The 19,600-nt window shown below is 43.3% G+C and overlaps 3 protein-coding genes across 4 annotated transcripts in view; 2 read left to right on the top strand and 1 right to left on the bottom strand.

The window, feature by feature from the left end:
- The window catches only part of ATP1B4 (ATPase Na+/K+ transporting family member beta 4), a 40,230-nt gene extending 38,666 nt beyond the window's left edge, over positions 1-1,564 (top strand). Inside the window, exon 7 of one of the 2 annotated variants that reach the window (XM_040265245.1) lies at positions 340-1,564. In XM_040265245.1, coding sequence (XP_040121179.1) covers positions 340-468 — 129 coding nt within the window. In that variant the 3' untranslated portion in view covers positions 469-1,564. The remainder of the gene's footprint in view (positions 1-339) is intronic. The other variant, XM_040265243.1, reaches the window with a different exon arrangement.
- A 3,439-nt stretch (positions 1,565-5,003) lies between these two features.
- On the top strand, positions 5,004-7,325 carry LOC120881541 (testis-expressed protein 13D-like). Its single transcript, XM_040265273.1, has 2 exons — positions 5,004-6,421; positions 7,200-7,325. The coding sequence occupies exons 1-2, from the start codon at positions 5,437-5,439 to the stop codon at positions 7,235-7,237; spliced, it is 1,023 nt and encodes a 340-aa protein (XP_040121207.1). The 5' UTR covers positions 5,004-5,436; the 3' UTR covers positions 7,238-7,325.
- A 9,364-nt stretch (positions 7,326-16,689) lies between these two features.
- Positions 16,690-19,600, bottom strand: part of LAMP2 (lysosomal associated membrane protein 2) — a 38,289-nt gene continuing 35,378 nt past the window's right edge. The window contains exon 9 of the mRNA XM_040265239.1: positions 16,690-19,252. Coding sequence (XP_040121173.1) covers positions 19,110-19,252 — 143 coding nt within the window. The 3' untranslated portion in view covers positions 16,690-19,109. The remainder of the gene's footprint in view (positions 19,253-19,600) is intronic.

The raw sequence follows: 19,600 nt of genomic DNA, 5'->3' as shown, positions 1-19,600 counted from the left end.
TGTTCTTGGATATGAACCAAAAGTGACATATAAATGTTGGTCCAATCTCTTTGCAGCTATATTTATAAATGAGATGGGTCAATAGTATTCTTTTTGGTACTATATTTTTGTCATCAGAATTTATATGATAATGGCTATACAAAATGATCTGGGGGAGTTTTTCATATCTTTCTATGGTTGAAATGGCATACATCATAATTACCTGGTTTAAAGGTTAAATAGGAATTAGCACAGAATCATTTTTGTGCTTTTAATAACTGACTATACTATAACTGGATATTTATAAATTGGAGTGCCCTGAGACTCAGTCCTCTATTTTTTGTTCTCCTCTCTCCCTAGGAGATTTCATTCAAGACCTTGGTTGTTAAGTACCAAACCTGTATATCCCAGAAGGCCTGCTTGATATCTCTAGTCTGGGCACTAAAAGACATCACAAACCACATCTCCGAAACAGTTGCTCAAACTTAAAAACTAGGGGTCATCCTTGTCTCCTTTTTTTCCTCTTAATCTTTACAACCCCCATCCAAACAGTCTATAATCTCTCTCAATTTTACTTTCAAAAAGTGACTCTATATGTGTTCAATAGCTACATGTTAAGGGAAGAAAAATGTATGGATCTTAAGTTTAAGAGAGATGTCTAGGTTGGGAATACTTCGACTTGTGGTGGATGGAGTAGTATTTTAAATTATAGAGAGGCTTCCCTGGTGGTCCCGTGGTTACGACTGTGCACTTCCACTGCAGGTGATGTGGATTTCATCTCTGGTCAGAGAACTAAGATCCCACATAAGATCCCATATGCTGCACAGTGTGGCCAAAAATAATAATAAAATAAATTAAAAAAAATAAAATTGTATGATTGGGCCAAGATGGCAGAGAAGAAGGACCCTGAGCTCATCTCCTCTCACAGGCACATCAAAATTACAATGATTTACAGCACACCTATCAATGAAAAAGCCCAGAACCTACAAGAAAAGATAATCTACAACTAAAGATATAAATAAGAAATCACAACAAGAGAGGTATGAAGGGTGGAGTCCAATATAGTCAAGTCCCATCCCCCCCAAGTGGTGACCCACAGAAGGGAGAATAATTATAACTGCAAAGGTTCTCCCCAAGGAGTGAGAGGTCTGAGCCCAACACTGGACTCCCCAGTCCAGGGGTCCTGCATGGGGAAAGATGATCCCCTAGAAGGTTTGGCTTTGAAGGCCAGCTGCGCTCAATTTCCAAAGATGAAGAGGACTGGAGAAAATAGACTCCACTCTTAAAGTGTGCACCCAAATCTTATATGCTCCAGGACCCAGGGCAGAAGCACTAATTTGAAAGGAGCCTTGGTCAGACCTACCTGCTGATCTAGACAATCTCCTGGAGAGACAAGAGGCAATTATATCTCACCCTGGGGACACAGACACTGGTGGCAGCCATTTCCGAGAGCTCTTTCTACCATGTGGACGCTGGTGCTGGCAAGCACCATTTTGGAATCCTCCGTCTAGCTTATTAGCCTCAGGACCCAGCCCCACTCATGCCCAACAGCCCATAGGCATCAGTACTGGGATACCTCTGGCCAAGCAACTAACTGTGAGGGGGCACAGCCCTATGCACTAGCAGACAGGTTGCCTTAAGATCCTCTGAGCCCACAGCCACCTTTAGACTAGGCCCTGCCCATGAGAGGGCCCAGAAGCAGGCCCCACACACCAGTGCACGTGTAATAGGTCAGGGACCATCAGGTTCCTGTGGCCAGAGATCCTGGGACACAGGTCTACCCAACAGTGGGCAGACACCAGCCCCAGAATCCCAGGCCCTGCCCAGCAGCAAGCCTGTTCTAGACTTTCCCTCCCGCAAGAGGCCACTAGCTCCATGAAAATCATAGCCCACCCAAACTATGCACCCAAGTCACTCACCAGCAGGCCAGCTCCAGCCCTAGTACTAGATGGGCCCAGGCCCTGCCCACCAGCAAGCCTCCTCTAGCCTCAAGACAAGCCTCATCCCCCAGAGGTGAACACCAGCCCCAGGAAAACCATAGGCCTGAAGCCTACAGACCCAGATCAATCACCAGCACGACAGAATCAGCACTAGGACCGACTGGGCCCTGGTCCCACTCACAAGCAGGTCAATATAAGCTTCAAGACACTCTGGGTCTTGCTGCCAGCTGTGTCAGGAACCAATTCTGGCCCCCCCTCCCAAGGCCCTGTAGACAGATCCTAGGACCTGGCTTTACCTACCAGCAGGCTGGCACTAGCTCTAGCTAGTAAATAAATGGGACTCTGTGTGACTCCATATGCGGCAGCCCACCAGGCTCCCCTGTCCCTGGGATTCTCCAGGCAAGAACACTGGAGTGGGTTGCCACTTCCTTCTCCAATGCATGAAAGTGAAAAGTGAAAGAGAAGTGGCTCAGTCGTGTCTGACTCTTCGTGACCCCATGGACTGCAGCCTACAAGGCTCCTCCATCCATGGGATTTTCCAGGCAAGAGTACTGGAGTGGGGTGCCATTGCCTTCTCCAAATGGGACCTAATTAAACTTAAAAACTTTTGCACAGCAAAGGAAATCACTGACAAAATGAAAAAAGACAGGCTACTGAATGGGAGAAAATATTTGCAAATGATATGATCAATAGGGGTTAATATCCAAAATATATAAATAGCTCATACAACTCAACATCAAAAAGCAACCCATTCAAAAAATAGGCAGAAGACCTAAATAGTTTCTCCAGAGAAGATATATAGGTGGCAAACAGACCCATGAAAGGATGCTCAACAGTGCTCATCATCAGAGAAATGTAAATCAAAACAGTGAGCTACCACCTCACACCTGTCAGAATGGCCATTGTCAAAAAGGCCACAAATAACAAGTATTGGTGAGAATGTGGAGAAAAGGAAACTGCAGTACACTGTTAGTGGGAATGTAAATTGGTGCAGCTACTATGGAAAATAGTATGGAGGTTTCTCCAAAAACTAAAAATAGAACTACCAAACGATTCAGCAATTCCATTCCTTGGTATATATCCAAAGAAAATGAAAACACTAATTCAAAAATTCACACGTACCTCAGTGTTCATAGCAGCATTACCTACAATTATTTACAATAGGAAAGATATGGAAGCAACCTAAATGTCCATCAACAGACAAATTGATAAAGAAGATCTGAGGTACACACACACACATACACACAATGGAATACTACACAGCCATAAGAAAGAATGAAATTCTGTCATCTGCAACAACGTAGGTGGACCTGGAGGGCAGTATGCTTAGTAAAATAAGTCAGAGAAAGTAAAATACTGTATATTATCATTTATATCTAAAAAATCTGAAAACTAAGACAAACTAGTGAATATAACAAAAACGAAATAGAGTCACAGATATAGACAACAAACTAGTGATTACCAGTGGTGAGAGGGAAGGGGGAAAGGCAAGATAGGAGTAGGGGATTAAGAGGTACCAACTATTATGTATAAAATAAATAAGCTACAAGGATATATTTATTGTACAGCACAGGGAACATAGCCAATATTTTATAACCATAAATGGAATATAATCTATAAAAATGTTGAAGCACTATGTTATATACCTGAAACTAATATTATAAATCAACTCTCTCTCTACATATATGTGCATATATATAACCAGACAGGATCTGGGGCTGCAACTGGGCATAGACTGTTAAAACTATCACCCCACCATTACCACTATTATGACTTCTATTAGCAGCAATTATGTAATCATTGCAATAAGAATTAACATATTCTAAGCATTTTAATCTTTACAACCTTATAAGGTAGATCCTACCTATATTCCCATTTTACAGCTGATGGGGTTGAAGTCCAGAGAAAATAAAATAACAGTACAGGAGTGAATAAGCTCATTCAAGGAGAACATATAGAATGAAGAGGAGGGGTCTGAAGACAAAACTGGGAAAATACTAACTTTGGAGCCATGGGCAGAGAAGAACAAACAGTCGAAAGAAACAGAAAGATAAGCCAGAGGGACAGGAAGAGCATCAGAAAAATTTGATGTCACAGAAAGCAAGACAGGATAGAGTGAGTGTCAAGGAGGGAATGGTCAAAAGAATCAAAGCCTGCTGCTGCTGCTAAGTCACTTCAGTCGTGTCCAACTCTGTGTGAACCCATAGACGGCAGCCCACCAGGCTCCCCCGTCCCTGGGACTCTCCAGGCAAGAACACTGGAGTGGGTTGCCACTTCCTTCTCCAATGCATGAAAGTGAAAAGTGAAAGTGAGGTCGCTCAGTCGTGTCCGACTCTTCACGACCCCATGGACTGCAGCCTACCAGGCTTTTCCGTCCATGGAATTTTCCAGGCAAGAGTACTGGAGTGGGATGCCATCACCTTCTCTGGAATCAAAGCCTACTGAAAAAAATCATATAAAAACTATCAAAGTATCCACTTGCTTTTGTAGTGAGATAGTGACTACTGGTGACCTTATCAGAGATTTTTCACTAAAGTTTTTGTAGGGTGAAAACCAAAGTGCAGCAGGTTGAACGGTAAAGGGAGCACAGTGAAGTGGACCTAGTATAGACTATTCTAATGAGAAGAAAGTCCAGGACATAGGTTAGAGGGAGGAAATTATTCCAAGCACATAGGGAACCTGAACAGGCTTGCTGTCTGGGAGAAAATTACCCAGTAGCACAGGGGTGGTGCAGCCTGGCTGAGATGCAGGAAATAGGGGGGTGGGAGTGGGGGTGGGGGTGGGGGGAGGGGTGGGAAGACGTAGTGAAGTCCCTGAGAAAAAGGAATAGGAGGAACTGGGATCTAGAGCTTGAAGATAGGATTCAGCAAGGAAAACCAAGGGGCTTCATGGCTCAACCACTTGATTTTCTTGACTAGCCGAACTCCAAGGCTGTCTGCTTTAGGATCAGGGAAGAGTATAGATAGCTTGAAACCATATAGAAAATGTGAGCTAGCGGCTGACATAAAGCGAGAGGGCGCTGAACCAAAAGACCCCACCCCAACCCCAACCCCCCACCCCCCCGCCCCGCCCACTCAACTGACTCCCAGATTCGAAATTCTTCAGTATCCGGGTGCTTCAGAATCTCTTGGGAACGCGAATTCACTGTGCGGCACACTGCAGTCACTAGCCAGCCCGCCCTGTAGGGGGCGGTGTGCCACGGAAAGTGTGTCCACGGTGGATCCAGGAGCAGGCGCCCCACCTCCCGTCATACAGGGGGCGCCATGCCGAGGACGGGGCCTCCCACCATGCCTTGTAGCCTCACTCGAAGCCCACAGCTCTGATGCGTCACGTGGTGAGAGGAGCGGGTCACCCCACTCTTTGTTAGGGGACTCGTGGGTGTAAGGGAAGGAGGCGAAAGAGGAGGCCAGGACTGAGCTAGGGCTGAAGGACTGAGTGAGGAGCTGAGAGGCGGATCGGTTTAGCAACCCTCGCTCACCAGAGCTGCTGCGTCTCTGCAGACTAGGCCGCGGAGGTCATGGCCTTAGACAGCGAAGATCCCAGGAGCGGTTTTCGCCACAGCGACGTAGTTACGTTCATCAACCAAGAAGTACTCAGAAACGGCGGCGGCCCAGATTTCTACGTGACCTACCGCTCGCGGCCCTGGAATGAGATCGAGGACGAGCTGCAGTCCGTCTTGGCCGACCTGAATATGCCTCGCAACCTCAAGAGGGCCTGTGCCTGGAGCGCGCTGGCCTTGAGCGTGCGGGTGGCCACGAGGCAGCGACAGCAGCAGGCCCGCCGCGTCCAGCGGCTGCAGGAGCAGGTGGAGGAGCGCGAGACGGCCACCTGGGCCCTGGCCTCGCAGCTGCAGCGTCTGCGCGAGGAGCATAAGCAGATGATCATGCAGTTGCACCGCACGCGCCAAGACCTGCAACAGGCGCTGAGCGAGCGCGAGGCCCTGCGCGGGCAGCTGCTGCAGGCCGAGAGGCAGTCCCAGGCGGTCGTAGTCAGCTCTCGATCCCCACAGCTCCGGGCTGACACGTGGCCCGTAACCGCTGAGGAGCGCAACAAGTTGCTGGTCGCGACCTCGCAGCGCAGGCAGCTGGAGGCCCAGAGGGAGGAGGCGCAGAATGCTTCGGCAGGCGGTGTGCAGTACAGGCAGGGAGCCCAGGATCCCTGCGCCCAGGTTGTTCAACCCCCAGTCCCCATGCCATGCCCCAGGCACATGCCATACCCCATGCCCTTCCCATACCCACCACCTCCCCCACCTAGGGCATTCTCAGAAGTCGAAGGAGCCGCTGCCGCCGCAGCAGCATACCCGGCCCCCCAGATGCCTGCTGGGGTGATGTGTGCACCTGCTATGTGGCCTGTAGTTGTGTCCCAGGAAGAGGTAGCCCTGCCGTGGTACCAGAGGATCGAAGGCCAAGGGGAAGGTCCCCACTTCAGAAGCCCTGTGGGGTACTTCCAAGATGACCCAATGAATCAACAACCTCAGGATCAGATGCCCAGGACTCCAAATGGTAAGAAAGCCTTTAAACCCTAGGAAGAGGGATCCTCAGGAGGAGGGATTGGGACTGCCTAAGGTACAGAATGGGATTAACTTTTCCTGATGTTTGGCTTGCGATGAATGCAAAAAAAATCTAGATACTAACTGAGGTGGGAAGTCTTGCCCCAAAGAAGCTCCTCACTGAATTCAGGGATGTAGAAAAAGAATGGAGACATATTCTAAAGAGAAATCAATTTCTGGAGGTCCCCTTCTGATCAAAAACTTTTATTTACATCATAGAAAATTTGAAAATCCATCAAACAAAAATTTTCATTATCCTACCAATGAGCCATAACCATTTTAACACAATATGTTTCTACATATGGATCTCTCCCCCTACTTTCATATTATACATGTATACATGTGTATATGTATATTGTTTCAAAGAAAGATGAGGTTCTAATGAATATGTTAACTTTTAAAGGAAAATTTCTCCAGTGGCATTTAAATTCACAGGTGGTGGACTGTTGATGGCTGCTACTGATTGGTTGATACCTTAAGGTATATGGGCTGATGTGATTAAACATTATTTTTCTCCTTCCTGTATTCTTCTTAGCCCCTCTTCCCCATGATACCAGGTCTTTGGCTGAGAATAACAGTGCTTTTAGAACATGATACGTTTTATTCTAGGAACACTGCTTTTCCTTGAGAATACTATCTTTATGCTGTATACTGCAGCCATGTTCATATTTGTTCCTTGTTTTTATAACATTCATTGGTTTGGGCCTGTTCTTTGTGTCTCTAAACTCCAGGATCCTCATCTGAGGCTGAAGGAAGTCCAGCTCCCTAGTGTGAATCACCACGAAATGCCCTTCCAGCTCTCAGCAGCCTTTGCCTCAGTGAGATCTCAGCTGGCTGGAGCAGAAAAAAAGAAGGAAGAATCAGAAGAAAGAAGACATTCTGACACACATCTTGTAACAAGGGAGGGCAGACAAGATTTTGTTAAGCTTAATGCGTCTGTTGAGGAAAAGGGAATGACAAAGTTTCAAAGAGGGGTGGGAGGGTAGTATTAAATTTTAGGGATTTAGCAAGTTTGTCAAATTGCATTCATTAATTCATTGAATAAGCAGTTTTTGTCTAGCATGTACTAGGAATTATTACTGTATGTTGTTATCTGGTGCACACATTTTAATTCAATTGGATAAAAGAGGCTACATGACAGGAGAGTCTAATTTGGCATACCAATTATATCAGGTGTGACTTCTTTGCCTTACATATAGTGTGGCTTTTAAGTAAATCCAATTGGAATAAAGTCAAGATTCATTTCTACAATTCTGGGAGCAAAATCATACTTTCATGGAAGAATTTGAATGACTGAATCACATTAATCCCAGTGGAAATAAATGAGCAGGGGTATATATTGGGAATGTAGCCTCACAAAAGTACAAGCAGGACTTTTCTCATACTCCTGCTGATTCCCCCCTGAGAAGGGCAACTTTTCCTGGTTTTCTGAAAGACCACTGGGTTGTCTTGCTACACACTCAAGCCCTCAGCCTCAGGCTTCTCCCATCCCAAGCCCTTTTTCAGTCAAGAGTAGATGAAGAAAAACATGTATTTTCTAGGACAGACATTGTGCTATGAATTGTGCTTTCTTGAACTAGATTAAAAATAGAACTGGAATGGGATAGGCACTCTTGAGAATGCCCCTGGGCCTTTCTCTTCCACTTGGTGTCTTCAGGCACTCTGCTCCCCTGAGGCAGCTGCTGCAAGCCAGGGGGAGCCAGGGTCCGCCCAGGGGCTGGAAGTCAGTTCAGGCTCCAGTCTGAACAAGAGGTGTCCTCAAGTTCCTCCAGGAGATTCCAGCTCACCAGGCTCAGCATTTGTCAGAGGTTTTCTGCTTCTAACTAGTAATAGAGTGTTCACTTACCTGCTGTCTTTTTTTTTTTTTTTTAGTTTTTTTAATGTTAAGTTTTATTTTTTTTAATTAATTAATTTATTTTACTTTACAATTCTGTATTGGTTTTGCCATACATTGACATGAATCCACCATGGGTGTACATGCGTTCCAAAACATGAAGCCCCCTCCCACCCCCCTCCTCACAACATCTCTCTGGGTCATCCCCGTGTACCAGCCCCAAGCATGCCGTATCCTGCATCGGACATAGACTGGCAGTTCGATTCTTACATGATATTATACATGTTTCAATGCCATTCTCCCAAATCATCTCACCCTCTCCCTCTCCCACTGAGTCCAAAAGTCTAAATTCCATATATATGTGTTAGTATACTGTATTGGTGTTTTTCTTTCTGGCTTACTTCACTCTGTATAATCGGCTCCAGTTTCATCCATCTCATCAGAACTGATTCAAATGCATTCTTTTTAACAGCCAAGTAATACTCCATTGTGTATATGTACCACAGCTTTCTTATCCATTCCCTGCTGTGTCTTCTGTGTTGTGTGTACCAAGGGGCAGGTTTGCTCAGAAGTGGTTTAAATCTGCCTCTTCCCTCCATCCCACTGAGGTGACTAGAGAATGCCATCTCATTTGCTATTGAAGGGCCCCTCCTCTTCCTGCGGGTTACTCACGAACTGGGGGGAGGGACTTCCGTGGGGTCTTCAGTCCATTGTGATTGTCCCTGCTCCCCTCACTGTCCGTGTCCTTGAAGGTGGGCTTCTCTGCTACTCCTGGGCCCATGGGGCACGAGAGGAGAGGTGAGGTGAGGTGAGGAGGGGGCTTCTGCTGAGGCTGGGATGTGTCCAGCTTCCCTATCTGCACCAAGAAGCCATTTCCCTGAGGCCCTGTCTCCCAGAAGTGCCTTGAGCAGAAATTTCTGCCCTGCAGGGCACTCTCCCCTCCCTCCTATGCACAATCCCATCAAGGTGCTCAGGATTCTGGAGAAGAGCCAGGTTTAGCCAGTTGGCTAATGTGGCAAATGTTTCCAGAGGCAAAAGGGGTAGAGTCTGGCTCCCTGCTTGGTGTAGAGACACATGGGGCAGAGAAAAGACATGAAGCTGCCCCACCAGCATCCTCGCTCCCAGGGTCCTGATTACTGGGAGGCCTTGGTTATTTGGGAAGGTGCTGGGGAGGAAGGGGACCGTCGAGGGCATCATCACCAAGCTGTTTTCTGGGTTGGAGGCTGGTTTTGTGATACACTTGTGTATGCTGATTACTCCCTGGAATTCTGGGAGGACAGGACACAGATGAGATGGGAATACATTTTAATCTGGTGGTTCTCAATGCATGGCTTTTGAACTAGCAGCATCAGGATCAACTGGGAACTTAATCACAAATGCAAATTCTCAAGCTCTACCTCAGACCTCCTGACTCCAGAAGTTGTGGGGGGTAGGGTCTAACAGGTGTTTCTGGTGCTTACTAAAGTTTGAGAACCTTTGTTTGTACCCATAGTGTAATGGGAACAAATCACCCTGGATCTCATTTAAGGCTCCACAACACACTGATGTCCATTGGAATGTCTGTAGAACTGTAAGAAACCAGACTCTCCAGGTACAACTCTTCTGTAGCTCAATATAATCACCTAATATTTCAGGGCTGACTTTTTTCTATAGCAACCTGCATGAATCTTTGGTCAGAATCATTAAGGTTGGCTGTGCCCAAGCTGGACACATGCAGGTAAAGGCAGTAAGTTGTTTAAGAGCCTGGGTGACTGGGCTCATACACCTGCTCTACCAATTACTAGCTGTGTAACCTAAAACAAGCTACTGAATTTCTCTGATCCCCAAAAAGTGTCGGCTCCCTTCCCACACCATTAGGATCTCTGTGATGATGGGGTAATGGGTATAAAGGGTGCCCATGGTGTGACTTCTCATACCACAGAGTGGCCACCATGTGACACTGTATGGCTATTCTCATTGGTGACAGCTCTATAAAGTATAGGTATAATAGATGCCTCTGTTAATAGTTCTTCAAGGAGGATATTTTACTCCCATTTTAACAAATGTGGCAACTCGGTAAGTTACCCAAAGTCATTTAGTTGGGAGTTGGTCAAGCGTGGGTTCTAACCCCAGTCGTCTGGCACTGAACTCCATGCCCTTTCTGCTATATCAGAACCTCAACCTTGTACCCTTACCAGTTACTAGCAGTTAACAGGGTCTGTCAATACCTTGCTGGATGTATCTGACTATAATGGAAGCACTCTGAATCATAGAGCCCGTCTGGTGGAGAGGGAAGTGAGTGGAGGTGCCCAAAGTCAGGGTTGGTTGTTGTGGAGTGTTGATGCTACAAAAGAAGGTGCTGGAAGGAGTGTGGACATGGCTTCTAGGGGTGTCAGCCTGCTGAAAGTTACAGGGAGAGCGATGCAGAAAGTGGAGCAGCATAGGGTGGCTGCTATGCTCCCCACTCCACCTCCACAGAGCCCCTTGCCATGAACACTTCCACTCCCATTTGTCTCATACAGCTGCAGAAGTAGTGGCTCCAAGCTGACCCTTCCTCCGGGGGCCTCTGCAGGCAGCGAGTATAGGGATGGAGAGAAGCCCCGCTCAGGTGTCGCTGCTGCTGCTAAGTCGCTTCAGTCATGTCCAACTCTGTGCCACCCCAGAGATGGCAGCCCACCAGGCTCCTCCGTCCCTGGGATTCTCCAGGCAAGAGCACTGGAGTGGGTTGCCATTTCCTTCTCCAATGCGTGAAAAATGAAAGTGAAGTCTCTCAGTCGTGTCTGACTCTTCGCGACCCCATGGACTGCAGCCCACCAGGCTCCTCCGTCCATGGGATTCTCCAAGCAAGAGCCCTGGAGTGGGGTGCCATCGCCTTCTACGCCAGGTGTCGTAGGAGGCAACAAAAGACTGCTCCATGATAGGTGTGCTGCACCCCTGTGCAGGTGAGAGCTGTGCCCAGTGCATGGCAAATGCCAGCTAGCCAGACTAGTGAGCAATGTTAAAGTTTCCTCTAATAAAAACAAGTTTCAAATGAGGGCAGAACCCTGATACCTGGCAGGAGTGGAGGCTTTGTCCTCTCACCGAGTCAACCCTTATTTATGAGCAAGATGCAAGAGAGAACCAAGGAGATTCATAACTCACTCTCTTGGGAAATTATTTTCCTGAGGCCCTTTCTGTCAAAGTAAACTTGATTCACCACAACAGAAGTAGGAAAAGCAATTGAAACCATGTACAATCCCCAAACCTGAAGGTAACTACTGTTTATAATGTATTTACTTTACATACACACACACTTAGGTGTATATAGAACCACATATTTATATACACCAAGACACAATATGGTACATATTTTTCTTGAAGCCTCCTCAACTGTAAAAGTAGTGACTGAAATTTGGATCCCTTCTATGGTGGGCTCTGTACCCCACATGCGGGAAGATATAGGAATTGACAGAAGCACTTTTTGGGTGGCAGAGCAGTTACAGATACAGAGAGATTTATTTACCAAAACAGATTAATTCAGTACATATTCCTTTCCTGCATCTGTTTCTCACTTAGCAGTAGGGCACATTGTCTCATATCTGAATTATCTGAGAATGTAACTTTAAATGGGCATGTAAAATGCTGTCATGTCAGTGTTTCAATTTATTGTACTTAAGGAGTTCTCACTGGGCATTTAGATTGTTTTCAAATTTTCATTTCACTCTCAACAATATTAGTGTGCAGAGTCTTCTGTACCATGCCCAAGAATAAATATGAATGTGAAAGTCGCTCAGTCATGTCCGACTCTTTGCGACCCCATGGACTATACCATCCCTGGAATTCTCCAGATCAGAATACTGGAGTGGGTAGCCTTTCCCTTCTCCAGGGGATCTTCCTGAACCAGGGATCAAACCCAGGTCTTCCACATTGCAGGCAGATTCTTTACCAGCTGAGCCGCCAGGGAAGCCCTGGAGTACTGGAGTGGGGAGCCTGTCCCTTCTCCATCTTCCCAATGGGTCTCCTGCATTGCAGGTGGATTCTTTACCAGCTGAGCTACAAGAAGAAAACCTAATAGTAAATATAATCATTTAAAAAATCTTAACCAGTTTGAAAGATCTTAGTTTGATTTGCATTTCTTTGCTTACATAGAAAGATGGAGTATTTTTTGAAATTACTTATCCATTTGTATTACTTCTGTCATGATTTCATGTCCTAAGTGTACTCATGGAATACTCACCTTGCTTTTATTTGATAGTAAGGATATTAACCTAACCCTATGTCATAATTAAGATGCCAAGTATTTTCCCTTGTTTGTAGATTATCTTTAAATTTGTGTGTGGTGGCATTTTTGTAGAAGTATTGGTACTTATGAAGTAGGTCTCAATGTACTTTTCCCCCAAATAATCAACCTAGTAGCTCAGTATCATTTTTCAATGTTCCAGTCTTTCCCCACTGATCTGAAAGGACCATCTTTATCAAATACCAAATACAGTGTGTATATATGTTGTCCATTAAATTGTTGGTCTGTTATTATATCCATCTAACACTTGATCTGAGCTTTATAACACATCTTAATAAATGCAGTAAAGTTCTCACTCACTCATTTTTTTCTAAATTTTCTTGGTAGTTATCACCTGTTACATTCTCAGTTGAAGCTTTATAATTTAACTCTATTCCTCTGAGTCTCAAATGTTCTTCGACTGGATTCTGTGAGACTTATACAATCACTTCATAATTCGTTGCTCTTTTTATAACCTAGTTCGAGTGGATTTTTGCTCCTTAAGGCTTTATCTCAGCCCTATTCTCTCTTCTGCCTGTCCTAGTAGCTCAGACGGTAAAGCGTCTGCCTACAATGTGGGAGACAGACCAGAGTTCGATCCCTGGGTCGGAAAGATCCCCTGGAGAAGGAAATGGCAACCCACTCCAGTATTCTTGCCTGGAAAATCCCATGGACCGAGGAGGAGCCTGGTAGGCTACAGTCCACGGGGTTGCAAAGTCAGACACGACTAAGTGACTTCACTTTCACTTTTCATTCTCTCTTCACTTCCTCTTTCCATGATCTTGTCTAAACATGTGACATCTATCATCTTTAGGAAGATTCCAACCTATATGATTTTTTAAAAGCTCATGTTTATGTGAGCTTACTTTGTAAATTTGGTGGCATTATCTTACTTAATTCCCTTTAAAACCCTACAAGATAGTAAGGAGAAGGCAGTAGCATCTCCATCTTACAAATGGAGAAACCTAAGCTTAGAGAGGTTGAATGACTTGTCCAAGTTACTTATCACCCTGCTGTGTGTCAAGAGCAAGGATGCAAATTCTTTTCTGATATACCTGCCATGCTATGCTATGTGGCATTTAAAAAGAAACAAACATGAATATTAAATACTGTCTGCTTTAAAATGGAAAATCATAGCTGCCAGACTTGTTTTTGGAATTGAAGATGACACAAGCAGCAGTATGTCATTCTGAAGGGAAGTTGTAATGGTAGCATGCTTACGGCTTGGCTCGGAATCCCAGATGCATTCAGTGGATTAATGGTAGGTGTTATAATGCAGGAGCAGTCCTCTCCACAGTGCCTGATGCATATCAACTCTAAGATGTACATTTTTTTTCACATTTTTGAAAACAGTAGGCCTCTCACAGTTTAATGAGTATTTATCTTACAACTGATAGCATCTTAGATTTGAGTAGAACAGGTATTAAGCAGTTAGTAAGTGTTTAGCTATTACTACAAAAAAATGACCACTTATCCATCAGCAAATATTTATTCAGTGTGAACCGTGTGTCAGGCACTAGAGACTGGAACAGCCTAGTAAACATTGCAGATTCCTGCTTTCATGAAGTTTACCTTCTAGTGGGAAGCATACATGAAATACAGATTAGCAAGTAAAATACATAGTATGTCAGATGGTAACGGGTGGAAGTAATACAAGTGAAACAGACTAAAGGGGATGGGAAGTGGTACGGGGGAACACTGGAGTTATAAAGTGGTCAAGGAATGCTTCCCTGACTAGGTGACATTTGAAGAGACCTAAATGGGACTAGAGGATGAACCGTGAGGATAGCTAGGGGATCTTTCCAGGTAGAAGGTGGAGCAAACACAAGGGCCTTGAAGGGAAGACACCCTGAGAGTCTTTGAGGAGTAGCAAGAGGGCCAGTATGGCTGGAGAGGAGGGAGTACAGGAGAGCAGATAAGGTGGGAATGGAAGAGTTGCACACTATGGCTGGAAAATAAGTAGGTGAATAAGGGCTTCCCTGGTGGCCCAGCAGTAAAGAACATGCTTGCAATGCAGAAGACATGGGTTCGATCCCTGATCAGGAAGATCCTCTGGAGAAGGAAATGGCAACCCACTCCAGTATACTTACCTGGAAAATCCCATGGACAGAGGCACCTGGCAGGCTACAGTCCATGGGGTCACAAGGAGTTGGACATGACTGAGCAACTAACAACAAATGTGAATGAGGATTTCTTTAAAAAAAATTGTTTATTTAATTGGAAGCTAATTACAATATTGTGGTGGTTTTTGCCATACATCAACATGAATCAGCCACGGGTATACATGTGTTCCCCCATCCTGAACACGCCCCCCCCACCTCCCTCTCCACCTCATCCTTCTGGGTTGTCCCAGAGCACCAGCTTTGAGTGCCCTGCTTCATGTATCAAACTTGTACTGTTTATCTATTTTACCTATGGTGATATACATGTTTCAATGCCCTCTCAGAAAGGCTCTAGATAGTAGGAGGAACTGCATACTGGGACTCAGAACCACCCAGCAAGGACTGCCAAGTGTCATGGCTACACTGCACTTAAAGTTAAGGGATGGCTGGGGGGTAGGGATGACATTAATTTAGGTAAAGTGAGACAGATCCATTTAGTCTCTTAAACACACTAATGCACCATCAGGATGATTCATGGTGCAGAACAGTTTGAGGACAGAATGATAATGATACGTGATCAGAATAACTAGATGAGGCTACTCTGAAAAACAGTGACATTCAGGGCTTAACATCTCTAACGAGGTGCAGCAGAAACTGGCCTTGGTTTGATCTTTCACAACGCACATTGCCACCACATTCACTCTCGCTTCAACTGGGCTGAACTAAAGTTATTTTAAGAATACTGAAGAACATTTATAGGGTGACCATGCAGAACAGAAGAGTACAGAAGTCAGATTTCTGTAACCATTTAACGTAAGGTATGTTTCTTTTTAATCTATTCTTTCTTAGAAGCCAAGATGCATGGTGGTGAAGAGCACGGTCTTTGAAGGCAGACAGAACTGGGTTCAAATGTCAGTTTCATCACTTACTCTTTGTGGGACTTTTGTTAAATAACAGCTCAAACCTCAGTTATCTCCTCTGTAAACTGGGAATGATACCACCCAACCTCAGAGAGTTGCTGTGAGGATTAAGTGAATGAAATGTGTGTATAAAGTGCACAGGACTGTAATTGCTCAATCAAACTATAGCTGCATTTTACTACTAAAAATGAATTGGATGCCAAGAGTTTTCCTGTTCACGCTCTCTTGAAATAGAGGGACTCAAATTTATACTGCCATCAAAATACTGTAAAAAGACAATAACAGCAAAGAGAAAGCAAAACATTTCCTTAGAATTCTAAAGGCTGTTCTAGCACTTACAGTATACACACTGAACTTAAAAAAGATGGACCTCCACATTGACTTTTTAGATGGCAACATATATGGAAACACTCTACTTGCCATCTATGAAGTGCTTCTTTCAGAGGTTTTGTGAGGTGCAGAGTTATGAAATATATTCAGCTGAGAAGACAGACGACCCCGCCCCCAGTCCCACAAATGCAAGGTAAGGCCGTTTTTGACTGAATTAAAGCCCATTAAACATTTAACAATCAGAAAATGAAACCCCGTTATTCAGAACTATGGAGAGATGCTAAGTTCAATTCCTTCTCCCACCAAAAATGTCTCTTAAGTAAAAAGGAATGTGTGCCATTTAATCCAGTCATATAACATTTGAGCATTAGACTGGATTATCAGGAATTCAAAGGAATTTTCAGAAAATGGGTAGCTCCTCTTCTGCCCCTCTCATATCCCTGAGGTGTTTATCTTGCTCAGAATGGAACCAATTTCAACAGTGAATACAGTTTATCGATGCAGACAGATATATATATTAAAAGTACAATTATTATGAAGCTCTTAAATTTGATTTTTATATTTTATTTTCAATATCTTCTTGGAATTTTCATGACCATATAGGTCCCCATATTTGAGATGTTTACATTAAAGGTTCTAATGCCTTAATGACTGCCCTATGTAAATTTGCAGACCTATGAGATTATGTCAGTCCTATTGACAATTCAAGAGACAAAAATTTGAGGAACTCAGTTATACAAACCAATCCAACCTCTAAATACTGAGAACATGGAATAAAAATGAAGTTACCCATAGTAATATAGATTGAATGATCTTTATTGTATTTTAATCCACCAATCTAAAATTCACACATATCAGATGAAACAGGAGTGCCACAGTATGCTTTAGTTTGTAGGTATTAATTAGTTCACTATATTGATATATCCAAAACTTTAGGTAGCAGCAAGCATCAGTTCTTCCAAAGAAGCTCAGGTGAAAATAATTCTTTATATTCATGAGTTCAAAGCCCCACTATCTGATCCACTGTTGTACTGACATAAAAATGAACTGAGCTCACTCAGTTCATAGATTTGGGGCTTCCTGTATTTTACTGGAATTGAAGCAGTTTTTATTCTAACCGTCTGATAATTTTATATTTTAATTAATCTTAATTCTCAAGAATTAAACATGTTTGCTAATTATCTAAGATAAAACCATGATACTCTTTGAAGAATTAATGATGTTAGTCTCCTACCCAACAGGTAGAAAACTTTTAAATGAACCCATACTTCTAAATGTATCTGAATTTTCCAACCCATATACCTGGCAAGGTCACAAGCTGATTTAAATAACCTGGCTTTTAGACAATCATCCCCAAAATATTTATTGAATCGAAGCCACTGTTCTTTATGGTGCCATCACTCTGACTAAATAATAGCTGATCAATTTTCACACATACAAAAAAACATTTTAAAAGAAAACATTCTTTATATACTTAGCAAATCGAGGAGAGCTCAAGTCTGCAAGTCAGAACTAGAAAGTTCTAAGGGAAGTGTAGTTGAGCATTCTGACTTTCTACTCCAGTTTGGAATATATGCCTTTGAGGTGCACATATAAAGATAGTAAAGAAAGATGTTGATGCATTTTTTTTTAATGAAAGTTTCCAGTCCCGATTATTGGCGGAGTTCTGGCATCACTTAATGGCAGCAACACAGTGGACAGCATCTGCACTGTGTTGAGAGGTAGATGGGGATCTTATCCTTGGATTTAATAAGAAACTTTATTTAAGGTTTAAGCCTAATTTTTTAATCCAAGCAAGTTTTTAAAGTGAAGACAGATCTTCGGAAGATGCTTGTTTTTTAGTTACATAGAGAGAAAATAGCTTGATAAAATCAGCATCTGCCTTCATGGGAATCACACAAATCACACGTGTGCAAAGCTGCACACTAGAGAGATACAGCACTGTGCTTCCAAATCACAGGGTGATTCAATAGCCTGGCCAATCAAGCAGACACTGGGAGGAGAGGCCTCTAGTATCTGACTCTAGCAGCCAGAGCCATCAAAGGTCCCTACAGGGATACAAGTCTGTTATCAAGATCAACAAATTTACAGAATATTCCTGGTCCAGCTTTGGCCAGGCAGCCATTTGACTGATGATACTTCAGGGCCCACTAGTTTCTAGAGTTAGCACTTGCTGTTGTAAGAAAAAGAAACCAACACATTAAAAATTTATCAATTAGAACTTATTCATACAGGGGACGAGAGTGCAGACGGCACACAAAATGAAGCTTCGTCTTGTTCTTTTTTAGCGGAGGATGAAGTAACTTTCTGAACAAGGTAAGGCTCTATGAGGAAAAATATTTCTAATTCATAACTCTAAAAAAAAAAAACAAAAAAAAAACAGGGAATTCCCTGGCGGTCCAGTGGTTAAGACCCTGCACTTCCACTGCAGAGGTCAAGGGTTCAATGCCTGGTGGAAGAACTAAGATCCCTCGTGTTGTGTTGTGCAGTATGGCAAAATAATTTGGTATGAACACCTTTAAAAAAAAGGGTTGTAGATCTTACTTCAACCTTCAGCATAAATGGCAAGTCTGAGATAGTCAATATATTCCAAACTCTAGTAGGAAAAAAAAGACGTCCTTGTTAAAATAGAGTAGCCACTAATTGTAATTAAGAAAACAGCCAGACTTTTGCTATTAAATACAATATTGGGAAAACATTCCTTTCTTTCTAACTAGCAGAAAAATCAAGATTTAAATAATCTTGGGAAAACTAAGTCTGATGACAAACTAAATTTTTTGTTTGCCACCAATGAAAATGAATTCCATTATGTTCTTGAATTTATTTTCTGAAGCAAGTCAAATTTTCCAACAGCTTTGACTTTGCAAATAATGTCAAAGAGGCAAAATACAAGTAACTGCAACATATAAAATTACCCTTCAATAGCAATGCTTTCATAATTGGAGTCAGAGGCTTAAAATCATTATTTACTAAAAAAGATACTGTAAGCCACAATTTTTCTTTCAATTACACTTTTACAAAGGAACAAAAAATAGAAAAATAAAAAACAGAAATCGGTCGTAAGAGTGCTACTCATGCCCAAGTTAGTTAGCAACTCACTGAGGTTAATCTGCATATCCCAAACAATTGCACAGCATTTCCTGGCTTTTAGCCAATGGAAGAAATAACTTCTCATAGCCAAAAAAATAAAAATAAAGGAACCTACTAGATTCAATTGATTACACAGATTGATAACCAGTACGACTTTTCCTTCTTCCAATCATATAAGAGATAAAGACAACAATTATAAGGAAGCCCAAGGCCACACCCACTGCAACAGGAATAAGAAAGTTGAGGTCAGAGTCAGCAGAACATTCTTCAGCTGTCAGAAAAGAACAGACAGAAAGCAAGGAAAGGAAATTAGTAAGGAATGCAATTAAGCAGAAACAAGCAAACAAGAAACAAGCATTTTGAATGTGTACATAGGTTAGTCTTTTAGAGCATTACCCCATCTATTTTTACTATATCCACCCAAATATTAACATTTCCAACTAACCAATCCTCCTGTAACTCACTGTCACTTCATCTTTATTCACACCTAATTCCTCAGTACAAAAACCATAAGTTAAGGGGACAACAGGAAAGGGTCTGAAACAAAGAATTGTGCTTGCCTAATATGGGAAGACTTTATGCTGAATTGTCTAATAGCACCACAGGAAAAGAGAATAAA

The sequence above is a fragment of the Oryx dammah genome, unplaced genomic scaffold (assembly GCF_014754425.2).
Source record: "Oryx dammah isolate SB20612 unplaced genomic scaffold, SCBI_Odam_1.1 HiC_scaffold_23, whole genome shotgun sequence".
Lineage (NCBI taxonomy): Eukaryota > Metazoa > Chordata > Mammalia > Artiodactyla > Bovidae > Oryx > Oryx dammah.
This window is presented reverse-complemented; position numbering and strand designations above follow the sequence as displayed.

Excerpts from the sequence above, each read along its gene's own strand:
- LOC120881541 (XM_040265273.1), top strand. The coding sequence starts at position 5,437 with ATGGCCTTAGACAGCGAAGATCCCAGGAGCGGTTTTCGCCACAGCGAC. Across the intron at positions 6,422-7,199 it reads GATGCCCAGGACTCCAAATG|GATCCTCATCTGAGGCTGAA; the intron begins GTAAGAAAGCCT and ends TCTAAACTCCAG.